Source organism: Chlamydotis macqueenii, chromosome 1 (genome assembly GCF_036417535.1).
Source record: "Chlamydotis macqueenii isolate bChlMac1 chromosome 1, bChlMac1.mat, whole genome shotgun sequence".
Classification (NCBI taxonomy): Eukaryota; Metazoa; Chordata; class Aves; order Otidiformes; family Otididae; genus Chlamydotis; species Chlamydotis macqueenii.
Window position 1 is genome coordinate 88,863,212 of NC_141556.1, and position 19,655 is coordinate 88,882,866.

The 19,655-nt window shown below is 40.9% G+C and overlaps 1 protein-coding gene across 3 annotated transcripts in view; it reads left to right on the plus strand.

Annotated features, from left to right (window-relative positions):
- Positions 1-19,655, plus strand: part of GSK3B (glycogen synthase kinase 3 beta) — a 164,348-nt gene that overhangs the window by 46,741 nt on the left and 97,952 nt on the right. For all 3 annotated transcript variants that reach the window (XM_086760943.1, XM_086760923.1, XM_086760933.1), the window contains exon 2: positions 16,806-16,999. In XM_086760943.1, the coding sequence (XP_086617069.1) occupies positions 16,806-16,999 (194 nt within the window). The remainder of the gene's footprint in view (positions 1-16,805; positions 17,000-19,655) is intronic.

The window sequence follows — 19,655 nt, forward strand, 5'->3', positions numbered from 1 at the left end:
TTATTAGGCTTAAGAAGCCTTAGGAGAAAATAGTATTTCTTTCTTAGCTGAAGTATTCATTCTAAGGCCGGATAGTTGCTGTTCAGAATAAGTGCCTGTACTGGTGTAGTGTAACACTTGTTAATTTTTTTAATGTAACACTTATTTATTATTCAGTAGTTTGCAGTCTGAGCTTGTGTTGTGCTTTGAGAAAGCAGTAGATGTGGTCTCTAGGTGCTATCACTTTGGTTCGCCCAAGCCCAATTTGGTGACTACGTCAGCCTGCTCTTGACGCAGGCTGTCATCAAGAGGAATGGCTCTGGCCTTACTGCCTGCATCTCTCTCCTTCTTTTTCCAGCCTGAGCGCCTGCATTGCTGTGAGGTGAATCAGGGAAGGGAGTCTTGTCCCTCCAGAAGCAGTTCTGACCCAGCTCACTCACTGATAGCAACTGTTTGATACTTGGTACCAGCACAAAGCCATGTCAGGGCACACAGAGGGATGGGAGGGCCAGCAATGCCTGTCTGAAGGCAGCCTCCTTTGCAGGCTGCAGCTCCACCATAGCCTTAGAGTCAAAGAGTGTGGTTTTATGTTACACTTGACGTGGCTTATCTGGGAGCATAGGCAGTATGGAACAGTCTTGTTCTCCATTCTTCACCTTGTCAGATCTAACAGCTGCCTTTCCTCAAGATGAGTTGGTTCAACTTGCTGATTCAAGGCTTATTTTATTTTGGAGATGGGTTAGTTGTGAGATCGGTAAGCTAAACTGACTCATCCTCAGGCTACAAGATTGCCAAATTTGCTATGGCAGGGGTATGAAGATGGGAAAGAAGACCATCCTTTTTGGCAGTAAGCCCCCACTTTGGTCAGATGATAATGTGAATGTGAAAATGAGCTCTGGTTTCTCTGATTAAATAGTTTGAGATGTCCAACACTTCCTTAGTTCTCTTGTCCTAATATTTTCATTACTTAGGAAAAAAAAACGTAATCAAGACTTGCAAGTAATGAAAAGCTTATGCATCTAGCTTCTAAAATGCTGCCTCATCTGTCATAAGAGCTCCTTCGCCAGGATAGCTCTTCCTGCCATGGAGGATATCTACATTGCCTTGATGGCATGCCTACAGTTTCTTAATTGAGATAATGCTGTCCTTGAATTCAAAACCGTCTTTAAGCTAACTGACTTGTTCCATTTCTGCAAAGTTCTGTGGTGAAGCAGTAATGTGGGATGGACCTGAAGGCTGTGTAGTCTCTTAGAGCTGGTCTACATTCTGCAGTGCAAACTGGACAGCGCAGCACAACTTGATTGATTGTTTTTTTTTTTTTCTCTGCAGAAATGGCTGTAATACTCCTTTCACTCTTAAAATAGCATTCAACTGCAGATCGCAGTTCAATATAGAGATTCAGATTAGCTACTAATCACTTAACTTTTTTACTTTTTTTTTTTTTTTTCCCCCCACAGTATTTCCCACCCGAGGTGGATGTTGGTTCTGAACAGCTGGCAATTTTCTTACTCCTTCTCCAGCTTTAAAAGATATAGGCATCAAAGGAATGCCTCTTTGTAACTAGCTTCATCTATCTTTCTCTTTGGATTTTGGCTGCTCTATCAAATTCCGGACAATCCATTTCTCGCTATGATTTCACTCTCAGTCCAATTCACACTCTAGGTTGGACTCTGGGTCTGTGATCTTTTTTCTGGTCTTACAGAGAATAGCGTGACAAGCACCTACTGTATTTCTGTCCTGTGTTCAGTGAAGTTGGAGAGTAAAAAAACTTCAAAGGAAAAAGTAGAGTCCTCTGACATCTTAGAGGGTAGAAAAACATGTCAGAACCCAGGGCTTGACCAGCTTGGTCCTCTGCCCTCCCAGGAAAGCTCTGCAGGTTCGAGCAAGTGTTAATGTTCATTGCACCTGGCTTTTCAAGGCCACCTGTGTTACTGATAAATAGAGAAAATGCTTTTTTGTTTTGTTTTATTAAAAAAAAAAAATTGAAGTTGCAGCATTGTGACAAGAATCAGATGCTGTGGCAGATAACTGCAGCTGTGTAGTAGAAGGGACCTTGCCAAAGAGACTGTAGCAAATCTGGAACTACATGCTTCTTGCCCTGCTCTTTCCTCCACAGCTCCACAATCTGGCAGGGGTTCCAAAGGCCACAGAGAGCTACATGGGTGCTCTGCTGGCCCTGGCTGCCTGCAGTGGTGGTGACAGCAAGCACTTTGTGCTATTGGAGAAATTGTCTGGGGGGCTCTCTGTGCCGTGTTAATCTGATAATAGTCCAGCTCCAAATTCTCTTCTGTCCTTGAATCTCTGCTCTTGCTTCTTCTTCTCTTGGCTTTTTCTCTTTTTAGTAGGGTTCTGATGTTGTTCTTGGGTTTTGTTTGGGTTTGAGATATTTTGAGTTTTTTTACCCCTGTGTCTTTACTGTTCTTTACCTTCACTTTTTTTCTTCTTTTTTAGCTTATTTCCTCTTAGATCTTTTCTTCCTTCATTCCTTTCTTCTCAAATAACTATGGCACTTGCCTGAAACAACTTCCCATTATACTGTTTCCTCTGTGGGCTGTACTGTCTCAGCCTGGGTCTGTCTGCTCTTTAGGCTGGGCTGCAGACGTGCCGGGGCAGGAGCTGTCTTTTATTCCCAGTGCTGTGCCTAGCTCACTGGGGTCCTATTCATACTTAATACTTAAACACTGGTGTAATAAACATTATTAAAAGATTTCTTATTTAAATGCCAGTAGAAGAATGGAGTCTCCCTCTAAGATTCGTTAAGATGTTCTTAATTTGTGCGAGTGTGTGGCAGGGAGCATCTTGGCAATTTGTAGCTACTGCAGGTGGCTGTTCTGTGGGTTTTGCTTAATGGTATGGTCTTGTGTGTTAGAAACCTCTTAGTGGCTGCAAAGAGAGAATGAAAAGTGATGATCTCTGTTCTCATGGATCAGAGATGTACTTGTCTAGGTGACATATGTACATTTAACTGGATTAAAAAACTCTAACAAATGTAGTTAAAACTGAGCCAGGGAGGTCTCCAGCAAGTAGACAGCCTCCTACTTAAGTGGTTTACCAGAAACTACCTTAGTCAAAGGTTTACAAGTCATACGAGGTGTTCTGGTGGGAAGATTGTAGGCCTTCTAGGAATTTCCCAAATGTGCTGTTTATCACTTGTTAGTCTTTGAGAGGAGGGACATTTGGAGTCTCTGACGGCTCTTAAAGTCGGCATGTCGGTAGGTGCCTAATGATGGATTCACTCTATCAGCCTTGCTAGAAGATGCTGATGGATTTGTTGAGGGTCAGCTGTTGAATGGCACGAACAAGTGGGTAAATACGATCTGTTTGTAACTTGGGGTTCTCTGGTGCCCTGTCAGGGCTCGGTTACAGGAGTTTTATAAGTTATTACGTGTCAGCTGAACTGCTATAGTTGTCTTTGGCAAATGTTTGCTAAATCATGTTCCATGATGATGTAAGAGGGAGGAACAACTAAAGGAAACTTCAAATAAGAAATCTCAGTACTGTATAGGCTGAATTTCTCAGCTAGCAATTAACTCCGAGCCATATAGTGAAGGAGGATACTCCTGAGGCCACAGCCTCATGCTAAAAAAGTGCTATCACACTGTTTCTGCTCACTCCCTATCTTTGTCCTTGTCTCTTGTGCTGCATTTAATCTGTAAATTCTTTGGGGCAGGAATGACCTGACCTGAGATCATAAAAACAAATGCTGTTATGATCGCTTCAGTCCTCGCTTCCTAATCTATGGAATCACCTTATCTAAATTTTAAGTTGATTTATGTAGCTAAATAACTTTTGTGGGTTGAGTTTGTCTGCATGTGGCTGGGGAGAGAGGAGAACAGAAAGAGTGCCTACTAAAAATAACTTGTTAATGAGTATGAGACTGCTTATGAAACCCCACCGGCAGCCAGTGTTTAGATTACTTTAATTGTATGTTTCTATTTTTTTTCCAAAGCAGAAATTTAAGTATAAGCATTCTGGTGGATATTTTGTTTAGTCACAGAAAAAAAATGTATTTTAATGCTGCTCCCTAAGGTAACGGCAGGGTTTACCCCACCTCGATGTTAACTGCAGCTTGAGAAAGCTCTCTTGCTTAGAAATTTACTGTGTTGGTCTGTTTGCCATGACAGAAAGAGTACTTGAAGCAAGCTATCTGTTACTGAGAGGAATGGTTAACATACGCTTTGGATGTACCTAAGAAAGTTATGGGCACCACCTTAACCACTGGTAAGAAGGAACGCTTTAGGAAGACAAATCTTTTCTTCAGATGCTGCAATTAAACTTCCCTTTTGGATTCAGCTGCTTGGTTTATAGGTCAGTGGGATGGTAACCTGCTGGGATTTCATGGTGACCGAATTAAGCAGCTGACTGTTGGAATCTCATCTGCCGCAGTTGGATCCAGAGGAGGTCATCTGATGGTCAACGTGATAAAACATCTGGGCTAGATCAACAGGGCTCTTTCCATCCTTGTATTTCCATCCTCTTGTATTTTTGTTTTGTTTTTGAAATTGTTCAGAGTCAAGCTTATGCTGAGGTAGGCTAGGAGAACTACATGGTCAATGCTGTGCTGTGCTTACTTTGACTTAGTTGAGATCTAAAAACCTGTAGAAAGTCAGTGCTTTCGAGCTTAATATGACCTTGTAGTAGACATTTGAACAAGCCTATCATATGAATGTCGTGGGACTTACTAAGTACCCTGCGCATTTTTAAAAGGCTTGTTTACAGTCTTTAGCATTAAGCTTTCAAAGAGAGTGAATGCCTCCTCCAAAAAACTATGATTACCTCTTAAGGGAGACTTAAAACTCCAATGGCATTTGGAATGACTGAACTGAGATGTAGTAAATCCAGATGCTGTTCCTTTAGTTCAGTTTTAGGATTTTTTTTTCCCCAACAATAAATAATAGGAAAAAAAAACCCCAGCATCTTGATGTAGTTTTGTGTTGGTATATCAAATATAGGCATATGAGGCATGTCGTCACCTGTCATAGGTTCCTGGAAATGTATTTAGTTTCTCTTTCCTTGTGACATACTGACCTCAAAAAAAGTATGAAGATGGAGGTCAGTTGAGTTACACACTATTTCATTTTTATAATAAAGTTATGTTGCCTTTCTGAGCTGTTATTGCTTATTTTGTAGTGATGGTATAGTTTGTTTTACTAGACAGAATTCAGTCACTGCTATTGTGTTTACTTTTTGCTTCATTTTTCAGTTGTCTCCTGGATAAACTTAACACTTAGTACTTTGAATTTTTGTTGTAGAAGCTTTAGTTTAGTTTTAGAAGCTGTTGAGCAAAATGTACCAACAGTTTTTTGCTGTAACAGGTTTCGCCTCCTGGAAGGTTTTGAAATTGATTGACAGCTAACAAGCTTTACTTTTGTTTGGTGCCAATGGAATCATAGAATAATTTGGGTTGGAAGGGACCTTTAAAGGTCATCTAGTCCAAACTCCTGCAAGGAGCAGGGACATCTTCCACTCAATTAGGTTGCTCAGAGCCCGGTCCAGCCTGGCCTTGAATGTTTCCAGGGATGGGGCATCCACCACCTCTCTGGGCAACCTGTTCCAGTGTTCTACCACTCTCATTGTAAAATTTTTTTTCCTTAAGTCTAGTCTGAATCTACCTCCTTCTATTTTAAAACCATTACCCCTCGTCCTATGGCAACAGGCCCTGCTGAAGAGTTTCCCCCCATCTTTCTTATAAGCCCCCTTTTAGGTACTAGAAGGCAGCCCTGGAGTTTTCTCTTCTCCAGGCTGGACAGCCACAATTCTCTCAGCCTGTCCTCATAGGAGAGCTGCTCCAGCCCCGTGATCATCTTGGTGGCCATCCTCTGGACTTATTCCAACAGGTCCATGTCCTTCTTATGTTGGGGGCTCCAGAGCTGGACACAGTACTCCAGGTGGGATCTCACGAGAGCGGAGTAGAGAGGTAGAATCACCTCCCTCAGTCTGCTGGCTGTGCTTCTTTTGAGGCAGCTCGGGATGCGGTTGGCTTTCTGGGCTGCAAGCGCGCATTGCCAGGCTTATATTTTCTTTTTATTTCTTCCTTCCATTGTGTCCAGCTAGAGGTAACAGGAACTTTGATTTCAGGGTAGAGTGTTTTAAAAACCTTTCACCTTAGTGGTCTTTGGCTTAGTAGTTGTTGCTGAAATTTGTCCTGATTATTTGTTGCTGGATTGAATCCAACAAAAGTAAATTGACACATAATTAACTGTGACTTATCATTTGATCATTAACAATAAAGATTAAGAATGACTGCTTCACCTGACTGACAGGCTGCAAGAGGGTAATGTTAAATAGCTCCTTTTCAGAGTGGTGGCCTGTCACCAGGTGGAGTCCTCTAGGGACTGATATTGGGCCCAGTGCTGTTTAGTATCTTCATAAGTGATCTGGATGATGGGAATCAAGTTTACCCTGATGAAATTTGCTGATGATACCGAACTGAGTTGGGAAGTGAACACTTCAGAAGGGATAACCACCCTGCATGAAAACATAGATAAGCTGGAAGAGTGGGCTAACAGAAACCTTACAAAGTTCAACAAAGACAAATATAAGGTCTTGCACCTGGGAAAATATAATCCAGGAGTGCAGCACAGGCTGAGATCTACCTGGCTGGGAAGCAGCTCGGTGGAAAGGGACCTGGGAGTCCTGGTGGATGACAAGCTCAATACGAGTGAACAGCATGCTGCTGTGTCAAAGAAAGCCAACGGGATTCTAGGTTGCATCAACAACGGCGTCACCAGCAGAGATAAGTCATTATCCCATTCTACTCAGGGCTTGTCAGACTACACCTGGAATACTGTGTTCTGTTTTGGTCCCTGCTATACAAAAAAAAGATGTGGACAGGCTGGAGAGGGTCCAGAAAAGGGTCCCAAAGGTGATGAAAGGACTGGGAAGCCTGCCATGTGAGGAGGCTGAGAGCACTGGGTTTGTTCAGCCTTAAGAAAAGAAGGCTTAGAGGAGAATCTGATCACCATTTTCCAGTATTTAAGGAGTGGTCACAGAGAAGATGGAGACTCCCTTTTTACAAGGAGTTACATGGGAAAGTGTCATGGTTTAGCCCCACTCAGGACCAAGCACTGTGCAGCCACTTGCTCACCTTCCCCACTCCACGAGGGAATCGGGGAGAGAGACTATAACAAAAGGCTCGAGGGTTGAGGTCAGGACAGGAAGAGATCACTTGGAAGTTACCATCATGGACAAAACAGACTCAACGTGGGGAAAAGTAGCTTAATTTATTAACAGTCAAACCAAAGTAGGATAATGAGAAACAAAACTAGATTGTAGGAACCTCTTCCCGCTACTGGAGTAGAATACTGAGACATAAAACCAGATCTTAAAAACACTTCCCCCCACCCCTCCCTTCTACCTGGGCTTAACTTCACTCTCAATTACTCTACGTCTTCCCTTTCAGTGGTACAGGGGTACGGGGAATGGGGGTTGTCGTCAGTTCATGTGTTGTCTCTGCTGCTCCTTTCTCCTCAGGGGAAGGACTCATCACATTCTTCCCCTGCTCCAGCGTGGGGTTCTTCCCACAGGAGACAGTCATCCACAAACTTGTTCAATGTGGGTCCTTCCGTCCTTCCCGTGGGCTGCAGTCCTTCATGAACTGCTCTAGCGTGAGTCCTTTGCCATAGGACACAGTCTTTCAAGAACCCGCTGCCCCAGCGCGAGCCTTCCATGGGCCACGGCTTCCTCCAGGCACCACCTGCTGAGGTGTGGGGTCCTCCACGGGCTGCAGGTGGATCTCTGCTCCTCAGTGGACCTCTATGGGCTGCAAGGGAATGGCCTGCTTCACCGTGGGCTGCACCACAGGCTGCAGGGGAATCTTGCCGGGAGCAGCTTTACTCCTCCCTCTCCTTCTTCACTGACCTTGGCGTCTGCATAGATGTTCCCCTTGCTGCTCTCCCAATAAAGGGGAAACTTCTAGCAGTTACTTGCTGAAGCCACCACTGTAGCCCTGCCCCCTGTTACGTGCACCCAACACAAAAAAAGATGAAGGGTAATGGATACAAGTTACTCCTGGGCAGATTACAATTGAACAGAAGAGGAAAATTTTTCACAATGAGAGCAATCTGCCATTGGAATATTCTCCCTAGGGAAGTGGTGGATTCTCCAACATTGAACACTTTTAAGATTTGTCTGGACAGGGTGCTGGGCCATCTTGTCTAGACCATATTTTGCCAGGAAAGGTTGGACCAGATGATCCTTGAGGTCCCTTCTGACCTGATTTTCTATTTTCAGCATTTATCACTTTACTTTTTTTTTTGTTTACATTGAATACAGATTTTGACTGTTGTGGAAAACAGGCATATTTGATGTTGAGCTATGACACCATTCTTTTGGTGCTGAGTAGAAAAAAAAATTATTTTTGTATGTGTTGAACCTTTCTGAGCTTCTTAAGACCCACAGTCATTAAGTTCCTCATGCACAAGCTTTCTTATTTCAAGCCTAGCAGTTGCAGTTCAGCTATATTGTATGCTTTTAAAAAGATTTCAGTATAAAGTAAAAATCTATGTTGCAAAAATAACCTTAACTTTGAGACTTAAAAAAAAGATTTTCTTATTAATTTTGCCCACCCACAGCTCTATCCCAAACTTCTGTAATTTCTATTTCTAGTCATTGTGTGCAGTATCTTCTCCACCTGTGGATCGGAGCTGTCTCCGAAGTGTGTGTTCCTTAAACAAGTTGCTTTTAGATATAATCCTCCAGTTTTCTCTCTTTGACTTAAATTGTTCAAGCTCTTAAAGTCTCTCTCAAAGTAATATATTTTCTAACCTTATGTCTATGTCTTCTTTGTGAATGTCTAGTGTTTTGAATCATAACTCCTGAATTTTAGCTACTGGGAGTGAGCGCGCTATTCCAGTAGCTGTTGCATGGATGCCAAATAGGAAACAGTAGGTTGTTTGTTTTTTTTTTCTTTTTCCCCTATCTGATGTTCTCCTGCTTATACATCTAAGGGTTACTTTAGGTCTCAGTAGCAATATCATGCTCGGGCACTTCTGTTTGTACCAGGATGCCTTGCAAGTCAGAATTGATGACTCCGCTCTTTGGATGGCTTTACTTGGTTTGTCTGGATGGCCTATCACTTTAGGTCCTGGATCCCTCTGCTTAATTTGTGCCTGGGTCATGAAGGGAGGACGGCTGCTTTTTCATAGGTCTCTGTGCTCTGCATAACTCTCTGAATCTTGTGTCTGAGAACTTCATAGCTTTTCTTTCAGGTTGTTGATAAAAGCAGTAAGTGGTGATGCCAAAAATTAATGCCAATGGGACCTTCTACTGTATTTTATTATAACATAGTTAAGTTAAAACATATGGGCTAGTGTATTATAATTTGATTGAGTCACATTTCTTTCTATTTATTTATCTATTTATCTATTTATCTATTATTTCTTCATTGATTTAGGATGTTATAACAAGTCAGAAACCCTACAGAGGTCACAGTGCTTTTGCATCAATGCTTTTTTCCCCTCTCTTTTCCAGATGAACCTGTAATCTCTTTTAACAATATGAAGGCCAACAATCCAGTCTCTGAAAACCACCTTACTGCCTCTTTGTTCATTACCATAGAATCATAGAATCGTTAGGGTTGGAAGAGACCTTTAAAGGTTATCTAGTCCAAACTCCTGCAAGGAGTAGGGACATCTCCAACCACATCAGGTTGCTCAGAGCCCCGTCCTTGAATGTTTCCAGGGATGGGGCATCCACCACCTCTCTGGGCAACCTGTTCCAGTGTTCCACCATCCTCACTGTAAAAAATTTTTTCCTGATGTCCACTCTGAATCTACCTCCCCCTATTTTAAAACCGTTACCCGTTGTTCTATCACAACAGGCCCTGGTGAAGAATTTTTCCCCATCTTTCCTGTAGGGCCCCTTTAGGTACTAGAAGGCTGCAGTAAGGTCTCCCCGGAGCCTCCTCTTCTCCAGGCTGAACAGCCCCAACTCTCTCAGCCTGTCCTCATAGGAGAGGTGCTCCAGCTCTCTGATCATCTTCATGACCCTCCTCTGGACTTATTCCAACAGGTCCATGTCCTTCTTATGTTGGGGGCTCCAGAGCTGGATGCAGTACTCCAGGTGGGGTCTCATGAGCGTTGAGCAGAGGGGGAGAATCACCTCCCGTGACCTTTTCAAATTAGCTAGTATAGTATTTAATCTGAAATTGTTGTCAAGCTTACAGGATCATATGGATCACGCAGTCTACCTTTGAAGTTCTCAGTGTTCTGATTCCTTTGAAAAATCAACATAACTTCTTAGCTAGCTCTTCCAAGTCCCTTGGATTCAAATTGTGAGATTCTTCTGATCTTAAGTAACATCTGATGGTCACTCTTTTATTGCAGTATTTGGTTACAGTCAAGAAGTCTGATGACATTTCCTGTGCTAAAACAAGTGTGTTTATATACATATATATATTTAATGAATGCTCCTCCCTTCTCTGTGTGATGATTGGCATGCTTACATCTGAGTTATTTTTGATATTTCAAGAACTCCTTTTGTTTGGGATAAGTTTAAAAACCAAATCACATTGTATTTTGTTAGTCTTATTTCTTCAATTCTCCAAGTTTTTCTGATTTGATCCTTGAATGTTCAGTTCTGTTTTTTACTCTCCCACTAGATAATATCCATGCAGTTCACTGTTAAAGAAAGGAAGCTGTCTAGTAAAACAGTTCATAACTACCATTTTTATACTTTCTCCTCTGTACTGGCTCATAATTATTAGCTTTTAAAAAATGTAGTAGGGGAAATAATTAGAAAAATTATATCTAGCACTGTGATTTCTACTGCTGACAGACAGCTATTGCCTCAAGCATATTTTGCTTACACTGAAGACTCTTAGAGCAGCTGATGACCACATCCTTCCCTCACATACCATGAAAAGATGTTCAAGAAGCCAGGTGTTTTATTTCATAGCCTAATCTGATGGTCGGCATCAGATCCTAGCAGATGACTTTTCTTATGCTTTCTACTAAGACATTTGTTTCCCAGAGTATTCAGATCTTTTGACCTTCTCAATTATCAATGACTGAAAAAAGCCAGTGCAGTTCTCACAGACTACCATCCCCTTCTGGTCACTTGTTTCTCTGTAGATGGTTGTGTCAGCTGCTGGTTATAACCTGTTCAAATTGGCAGGGGCTAGATCCAGCAGTGTAGAGTTTCCACGGAAGTGACTTGTTGACTATATTGAACGTTGAGGAAATTAAGATGAAGGAGTGTGGAGAAACCTTAGACTTGGGAAGGGGAGAAGCAGTCAATATTGACTTAATATTAAGCCATATCTTAACAGGGAGATGACACTGAGAATTAAAACAGATCACTGAAGATATTTGAATTAAGTGAAAACAGACAGCTACGTGTCCCTAGACATTGTAGAGAGTGTGTTGTAAATCTGTGAGGTTTTCTGAAACAGGAGGACTTAAAAGCAACCTAAGTAACATCTAATGGGAGGACCTGTGTGCGTGCCAGTAAGGAGTGTAGCAAATGGAAGAAGGAAGATAGAGGAGACAGGTAAAGTCAAAGGAAAGAGAAAAGAGAGACAATGCAAAGGATTGAGGTTGCATTGGAAGTAGCAAGAAAGCAGCTGTAAACATCCTACTAATTCATTGTTTCTTCTCTTCAACTTCAAAACATATAGAAGAGGAGGAAAAGGGTGTATTTGAAGTTGGAAGAAGAAAGAATGATAGATCTCTGACTATATGTGCATTAATGTGCGTTTGTACTGCTCAGTCAGAAGCTAAACAGCTGAAGGGATGTAGGGTGAATGTAATTTTGGATGTTGTACAGGCCCATTCAATAGAAGTCATGGCGGGAGTTCTTATCAATAGTGAAGGACGTCTTTCGTGGTCTCTGAGGACTGAAGTGAATTTTATTGACTGAGAGCTACATTTAGGTGCTGGCAAAAAGTATACGTGCAGTACACTTGTAGAGTTGTCAGCTTTGAGCTAGTGGTAGGAGTTTGTAGCTGGTGGGGTATTTATGTGATGAAATGCTTGTGCAGTAGCAGAATCCCTTGTCTCACCTGGGTAAATGTCTGACACCATTGTTTTTTGTTGGGGTTTGTTGGTTTTTTTTTGTTTGTTTGTTTTTGGGGTTTTTTTGGGTTTTTTTTTAGATGCATGGCCCTTGTTCACAAACCATACAAGTATTTCATTAAAATAATACTGATCCATATTCATTTTGGTTTAAACAAAAGACAGAATTGAATATGTTCAACTCTTTTGAGTGTACAAAATTGAATTAATACTCAACTTGAAAAGGGTAAGTGGCCATTGGAATTAGGTAAAATGATGATATGAGCCATTCTGAAGTTATACCAAGATATTGGAAAATAGAGTTAGAGCTTGCACTGATGCTCTAATAAACTGTAGTCTTGTAAGTGGAGTATGTTATTTTCTGCCCACAAACTGATGAGTATTCTCTGCTTTCAAACCACTGACTTTACCTAAACGCTCATGATTTGTCGCATGTGGTCATTGTGTGCTGAAGGTGGAAAGTGAGCTAGAAAGATCAGAGCATTTGGGAATTGAAATGTTTGGATTTTGTTTTCAGTTGCACATCAGACTTCTGGAAGAACCTTTTCATCAAAAAACACCCCCAAACACCACATCATGGTTGTTAAACATCAAAACAATGTGGGGAAACGCTTTAAGGGTTTGTGTGAAACATGTGAAGTGCAAATACAAGTATGTTACAGACTGATAGCTATTTTTACTTTTACTTCTATCCTGGATGTTATAAAGGTGGTTTACCTAGATAATGGTTGTCTAGTCACGTCAATCTGCTCTTTTGTTCTAATAAAGCTAGATCATATTGCTGTTGGCCCCAGAAAGCAGGTTCTTCTGGACAAATACGATCAACTTTTCTGGTGTGACTTGTGCTGTAAAAGCTGTTCAGTATTTTGGCGTTTGGTGCTTTCTTTCTTTCTTTCTTTAGATTTTCAATTTAGTGTTCTAGTTCTATTGTAGACCTACTGTCAAAGATGTCAAGAGCGTTGTGTTTGACACTACCTGCTTATCCACTGGGGCCGCTCAGTCTAACAGTCCGAAACAAAATAAGAAGTGAAAGGGATGAGATGAAAACTATTTGTGAATGTCTTCTCATTAAGACTTACTGTGGTATAATGCATCTTGGTGTTTGGTGTTAGGAGTCTCAATTTGGAGGTGCTGGAGATTGCTGGAAAAGGATGTTTCCTTTCCACTATCTGGTATCACACTGAAACCAGTATTTCCTAGGAGCTGTTCAGTGAACTCCTTTATATGCTGTTTGGCTGGCAGGTCAACGCTTGCTGTTCAGACAATAAAAACTAGGATAACTATGGTGAACTCTGTATGGTCTTCTGAACGGTACATACATCTGTGAAGTGCAACGAGTGGCGAAACAGGCTTGGGGCCCCTAGATGCTACTGTGGTACGCATTATTTGTATACTTCGAAAAGCAGCGAGTTGTTCTACTTTTAGACATCAAAGCTGTCAAAGCTGCAATGTGAATTTTACCTCTGCAGTCCCTCAGCATCTGCTATTCTGTTAAGGAATGTGGCTGAAACTCTCTAACAGGCTTCTTTTTTGAAAGCTTGGTGTCCTTATGATGTCATTTGTGGATGGGTTTGCAAGAGCAGTTGTTTATTGAAAGAAGGAAACTAGGAGAAAGGTCTGGGAGGCTTAATACTCTGTAACATTGTGGTAAAGAAATAAAGTAATTCTTGGTGTAGCTAGTTAAAGTGTCAGGGATTAAACTTTTAAGCACTGAAGATTTTAACAAGTTCAGTTAGAAACTGTTTTTCCATGGACTTAAAGAAAAGTGTGTAAACCTGACCGGCTTCTCATTTGAGCTGTGGAGAAGTTGTCCAGGGTGCTGCAGCAACACATTGGGAAAATCCACAAATGTGGCCTGAGACTCAGGGTTGGTTTTGCAGTCAAGGAGACCTCTAAACGAATTGGCACTCTGAAGAGTGTCCTTAGAGCAGATCTCTTGATACTAAGTACTTCAAATCTCAACCAATATTGCCAGGCACAATTTTTTTTTTTACCTCTAAAACTTTAGCAGTCTTTGATTTTTGGGGAAGTGAGGAACAAACCTCGCTAACACTAATCTTTATACTCTGGCCCTGTGACCAAGGCCAAAAAAAACCTCCAAAAACCAAAACAAACAAAAAAAACCCATGCAACCAAAAAAAAAAATCTCAAAAAGCAGGGAAGTAGAGGATTACCTTGCAGTGAAGCAGATGTACCCTATTTATATGTGCTGAGTGAGAATGCTAATCATAGAATAGTCAGGCAAATAAAATGCAAGGCTGCTGTCAGAGTTAAAAGTGTAACTTGTTTACCCAAAAAAAGAGTTTTAATGTTCTTTCTTTTCCTGGCTTTTTTCCATTTATTCTTTACAGTTATCAAAGAGGAGATGAATTTTCCATGCAGCTTTAGTCTGCTTCCATTTATGCTCCTCTCACTCCCTCTGAGCAGACATTCATCTCTCTTTTCACTTTCCTTTTTTTTTTTTGTTGTTGTTGTTTCTCTCTTTTCTCTTCAAATGTGTAAATCTACATCTCACCTTCTCAAGAATATTTTGGAGAAGAGCTACACCTGTTGAATATTGCTTTGCATGTAATTGGCACCCTTTGTACAAATGTGCTTTATTTGTTTTTGATTTATTTGTTTCATGGAGCAGTTCAATGCATAAAAACAAATAATTTATAAGAACCTAAAAGATAACATCAGAGATGCATAACAGTTAATGTAGATTTTTTTTGGGAACAAATTATGTCAAGCCAGCCTACTTTTCTTCTGGATGTTACAGGTACAGAAGAAGTAGTAGTAGATGTGTGTATCTCGAATCCGAAGTCTTCAAACTAATTTTCTCTTGAGAAGCCTAGGAAAACAGTGGATTACTGGAAATCCCCTGAAAGGCATACAAAATGATTTGCTTATTTTGTTTCAGTATAACAAGAGGTTCAAAATAAAATTAGGATGAGGCATTTAATGGGGTTTTGCAGAGTTTTTAAGCAGTCTCACAGGATTCACTGGCTTTTACCAATTTGTTAGTTAAACTTCACGTAGCATCGTGAAACGGATCTCATTCTTGTGGTGACTCTGTGCTTGAAGGATGTGACAAGCTGGTGAAAGAGTGTTAAGTAACCTTGGACACAGTTCATTCGGGACAAACGCAGAATATTAGGCTTTGATAAGAGTAATCAGGTGTGTAAGTGGAAAGGGGGCAAGGGTTGGACAGGCAGCAGCTCTGCAGAGGAGAGTTTGGTACACAAACTGACCATGAGTCAACTCAGTTGCAGCGTTGCGCAAGCTGCAAACGTTGTCCAGGGCTGTACAAACAAGTGTGTTGTAAGTTCAATGTGGGAAGTCACCAGCACACTGGGTCAAACTGAGGTGAGCTTCCTCCACAGGGTCTAGTTTTGAATACCATACCTGAGAGATTTTTAGCAGTGAGGCGAGAGGTCCTCCAAAGAGGAATAACTTCTTCATCATGGTAACTTTATTTGCAACAGCCCTTCACATGTTTGATGGGGGGAGAGTGGGAGGAAAGAGAGAAGATGGGAGCTGCACCATTTTCCATGCCTTCTGGGAGCAGAATAAGGAGTGACCTGCCTAAACTGCACTGAAAGTGATCTGAGCTACCTGTTAGAAAAATCTTTCAAAATGCATGCGTAGTGATGGACTGGAAGGGACTCCCTGGGGAAACTGTGGAAGGAAACCTAAGAAGGTGCAGTTATGATGGGCATCTCATGAGTGAAGTTTCTGTAGAGTTGAGGAGGGATTGCTGTGAAACAAGAGATTTCTGTTTTTTCTTGCAGCACTATTTGATTCTGTAACCTGAGCCATTGTAATCGAAGGACAAAAAATGCCCAAATACGTGCTTGCAAAATGCCTAAAACTTTGGTCCTATGACAAAACAAAATCAGACTTTGAACGAGAGGAAGCACAGCTGGTGATAACAGTGGTGCTAAGAGTAGGTAATAGCAGCTTTGTCTTTTGATGGGAAAGTGGCTGCTTTACTTTGAGTGCACCTGTGGTTGGCTGTGGACTGCTGAAACACCACAGCTGCTGCATCTGCATCAAAGCACGTTCACCTGTGCAGCATCCGCTGTGATCTTGCATTGCGAGTGCATGTCCCTGTCTGCGTTCTGGTTCACGTCAAGGTGTGAGCTAAGCGCGTGCCGTCGTCATCCTTCTCTCCCTTCCTCCACCTACCCTAGTGAGTGCCTCTCTTCTTTGCAAAGAGGTCTCGGCTGCAAGAAGGGAGGAGCACGACTGCACTGTGTAATGCAGCCTAGGTTTCTCTTCAGGTGCATACAGCCAAGTTTGGCGAAGGTTTTCCTTCCTAGTGCATGCAACCTGAAGCTTTATGTGTAGGTGGGTTGGTAACAAACTTTGTCAGTGCTTCTGGTTTTTGTTCCTAGATATATGCCTGTAAAGGACAGAGTGCTACTCTGCAGGCTATACTGACAGTTTGATTTCTTCAGTTACAGGAAAATACGGGGAAATGCTTCATTTTGATAATACAAATGATAATATGTTTAATACCACTTGTGTTAATCAGATGTAGAAATAAATATGTGTCTCGGTCCATGCATCACAATTTATTGCTAAGCTCCTGGAAAGGCAATGTTTTTGTTAGCAATAATCTAAATTAAAAATTGTCACCACTTGATATATTGTAGTAAGAATTATGCTCGGTGTTTCTTTGCATTTTGTCAGGGCTTTCAGTTTTTCTCTAGAATACTGAAATACACATGCTGATTTAAATCTTTGCTTTACCTTCTTCTACTTCAGTCTTATTAGTCATCTTGTTTATGCATTGATTTGATTATTTGTGTATCTCTTGCTTTCCAGGAGACAAAGATGGCAGCAAAGTGACTACAGTAGTGGCAACTCCTGGACAAGGTCCGGACCGACCACAAGAAGTTAGCTACACAGACACCAAGGTGATTGGAAATGGATCTTTTGGTGTTGTGTATCAAGCCAAACTCTGTGATTCAGGAGAGCTTGTGGCCATTAAGAAAGTCCTGCAGGATAAAAGATTTAAGGTAAGCCTGTGCATAAGTTCAGAATATTTTTCATCAATGTTATCTCATTTGCCATGTATTTGATGACAGTATTTTTTATTTATTTGAATTTTATTTTCACTGGAGCACATAAATGCAAATACAAATTTCCAAGACTAAAGATTAAACAGATGGTTTATGATAAAGGGATATAGTTCAACTTGAAAATCAGTGAGTCACTGTTGTTATGATTTGGATTAGTGCAAAACAGGAAGCTGAAAATCCTGATTTAATGTTGTAGTGCTGTTTCCAGGTTGCAGACTAGATTTTTCAGACAATGAACTGGGTAAACAAGGGAAAAGGTTGTCTTATGCTTACTTTTTTCTTGCATCGGCTCTCCTCCAGTTATTAGCAATTAAGCTGCTGGAAGGAACAGAAGCCTTTGGGCTTTTTCTTGGTTGCTGCACCTACAAAGTAGAAGGCTGTATCTGAGTAATTTGGAAAGTCCCGAGGCCAAGCAAGAAGATAACACATACTCAGCCCAGGGCAATTGAGACTGAAGGCCACTTACTTCCCTTCATTATCTGATTTATAAATGTGATACATTCTGGTGGTTTTAATAGACTAGTGATTCTTTATTCTAAACAATAGCCTTCCAAAAGTTGTATTTTTGTCTGTTGATATTTAAATCAAATAAAAGTTAAGGACCATCAGCAACCTTATCACTACTGTTAGTCCTCTGCTTGGTACTTGGTGTGTTTGACTGCTTTCCCTTATAGTCAAATGGCCTGCAGCTACAGTTGTGCAAGAGGTGAATGGTAGCAAAGGCATTGGTTTTAGCCTCTGAAATCAGTGGTGTGGGTTTTAGTATCTGGAGGCCACAGCTATCATGACTATAGAAGCATAAGGAGAATACATAGAGAGGGTGCCACAGATAATCTTGTTGGCGTGGTCTTGGTACGAAAACTTCTGAGCTTACACGTCACAGGAAATTAAAGCAGATTTAAGGAAAATCAGCTGTTTGAAACTTTTTTACCATTTGATACTTACTCTTAGTCTTAGAAATACTTTTCAAGGCTATTGGATGACATTTTTGTGATCTCCTCAGTTTTCTCATTTTTCTAGTAGGACCTCATGCACAGCTTGCTACATTGGTAATGTTTGTGATCTGTGTCTTGTTTTGGTAGCAAAATAATTATTTTGAAGTGTTTTGAAGGAACTGGTATATGCCTCGTCCTTGAGTCTTGAAATTGATGATGTTATCACCACAAGTATCAGCATATTACAGATGCGTTAGATGAAGAATGGAAACAGAAAGTTATGTTTAAATTAATGTAATCATGCAGCATAGTTTAACTTCTAATTGAGAAAGGCGTGTAAAGTCCTTACATTGTTCTTACATCTGAGTTATTTCTGGACTGTATTATGTATTGAAGGCCATTAGTTCTAGGGAAGCATGCAATACAATGTAGGAGTGGACTACTTCAGAAGAATGGAAGAGGTAGAGGAATAATAGAAGCTCTGAACCTAGTCATGCTTAAAAGAGCTTTTTGATCTCTTCCTATTGCATAGTTTTATGGGGAAGGCCAGGATGTTTCCCTTACTATGTCATTCGTGGTGGATGTTAGCTCGTGCTTTGGACCAAAATCTTTGATTTCTTTAGTCTCATGACTTTGAGGTTGTGTAGAGTGTCAAAGCAAAAACTTGGCGAGCATTTGAGTTCCTGCCCATCAGATACTGATAGTTTGTGACTTACTTTTTTTTTTTTTGATAGATTGCACATCTAGAATAAAATATAGGTCTTTGTTTTTCTTTCAGTAGTTGATTCAGTGATGTTTTGTTATCTGACTATGTATCTTTCTATTTCTGAGTGTTTCTTTAAGTTATTAAAAAAAACCATGACATCTTTTGGATGTTAGCTCTCTTTTTGTTTAAGGAAAAAAAAAAAACAACAAAAAGCTAAAAAGCGAAGTAGAGTGTTTCCAGTTTGGACTCCTACCTAATGTTCTCGACAACCGCCTGAAAGGAGGTTGTCGCGAGGTGGATGTCTGTCTCTTTTCCCAAGTAACAAGCGATAGGATGAGAGGAAATGGCCTCAAGTTGTGCCAGGAGTGGTTTAGATTGGATATTAAGAAAAATGTCTTCACTGAAAGGGTTATCGAGCGTTGGAACAGGCTGCCCAGCGAAATGGTTGAGTCACCATCCCTGGAGGTACTTAAAAGACATGTAGATATGGTGCTTAGGGACATGGTTTAATAATTGACTTGGCAGTGTTAGGTTTATGGTTGGACTTGATCTTAAAGGTCTTTTCCAACCTAAATGACTCTGATTTTTATAATTGCCCATGTATGATGACATAAGCTGAGAACATCCAGGACCCTGGAGGCTTTAATACCCCTGTTAACTGGGTGGAATTAAATGGTAAGTGCATGTGTAGATTTACAGATAGCATTAATTTGAAAACATTTTTTTAACTTCATAATTTGCATGGGTCACATCTGTAGTAGTACTCGAGTCATGTGTTTTTTCATGGTTTTTATCCCAAACTTGTTTCCCAACTGTACAACATCATGTACCTTTAGTCTCAACTCCCTAGATTTTCCCGTCATTCATCAGTCTCATCCTCCCTTTCTTTTCACATTCTGATCTGGAAGCGTATGTTCTGTTGGCAGGAGGTGTAAATTCCTGCAGGCTGGAT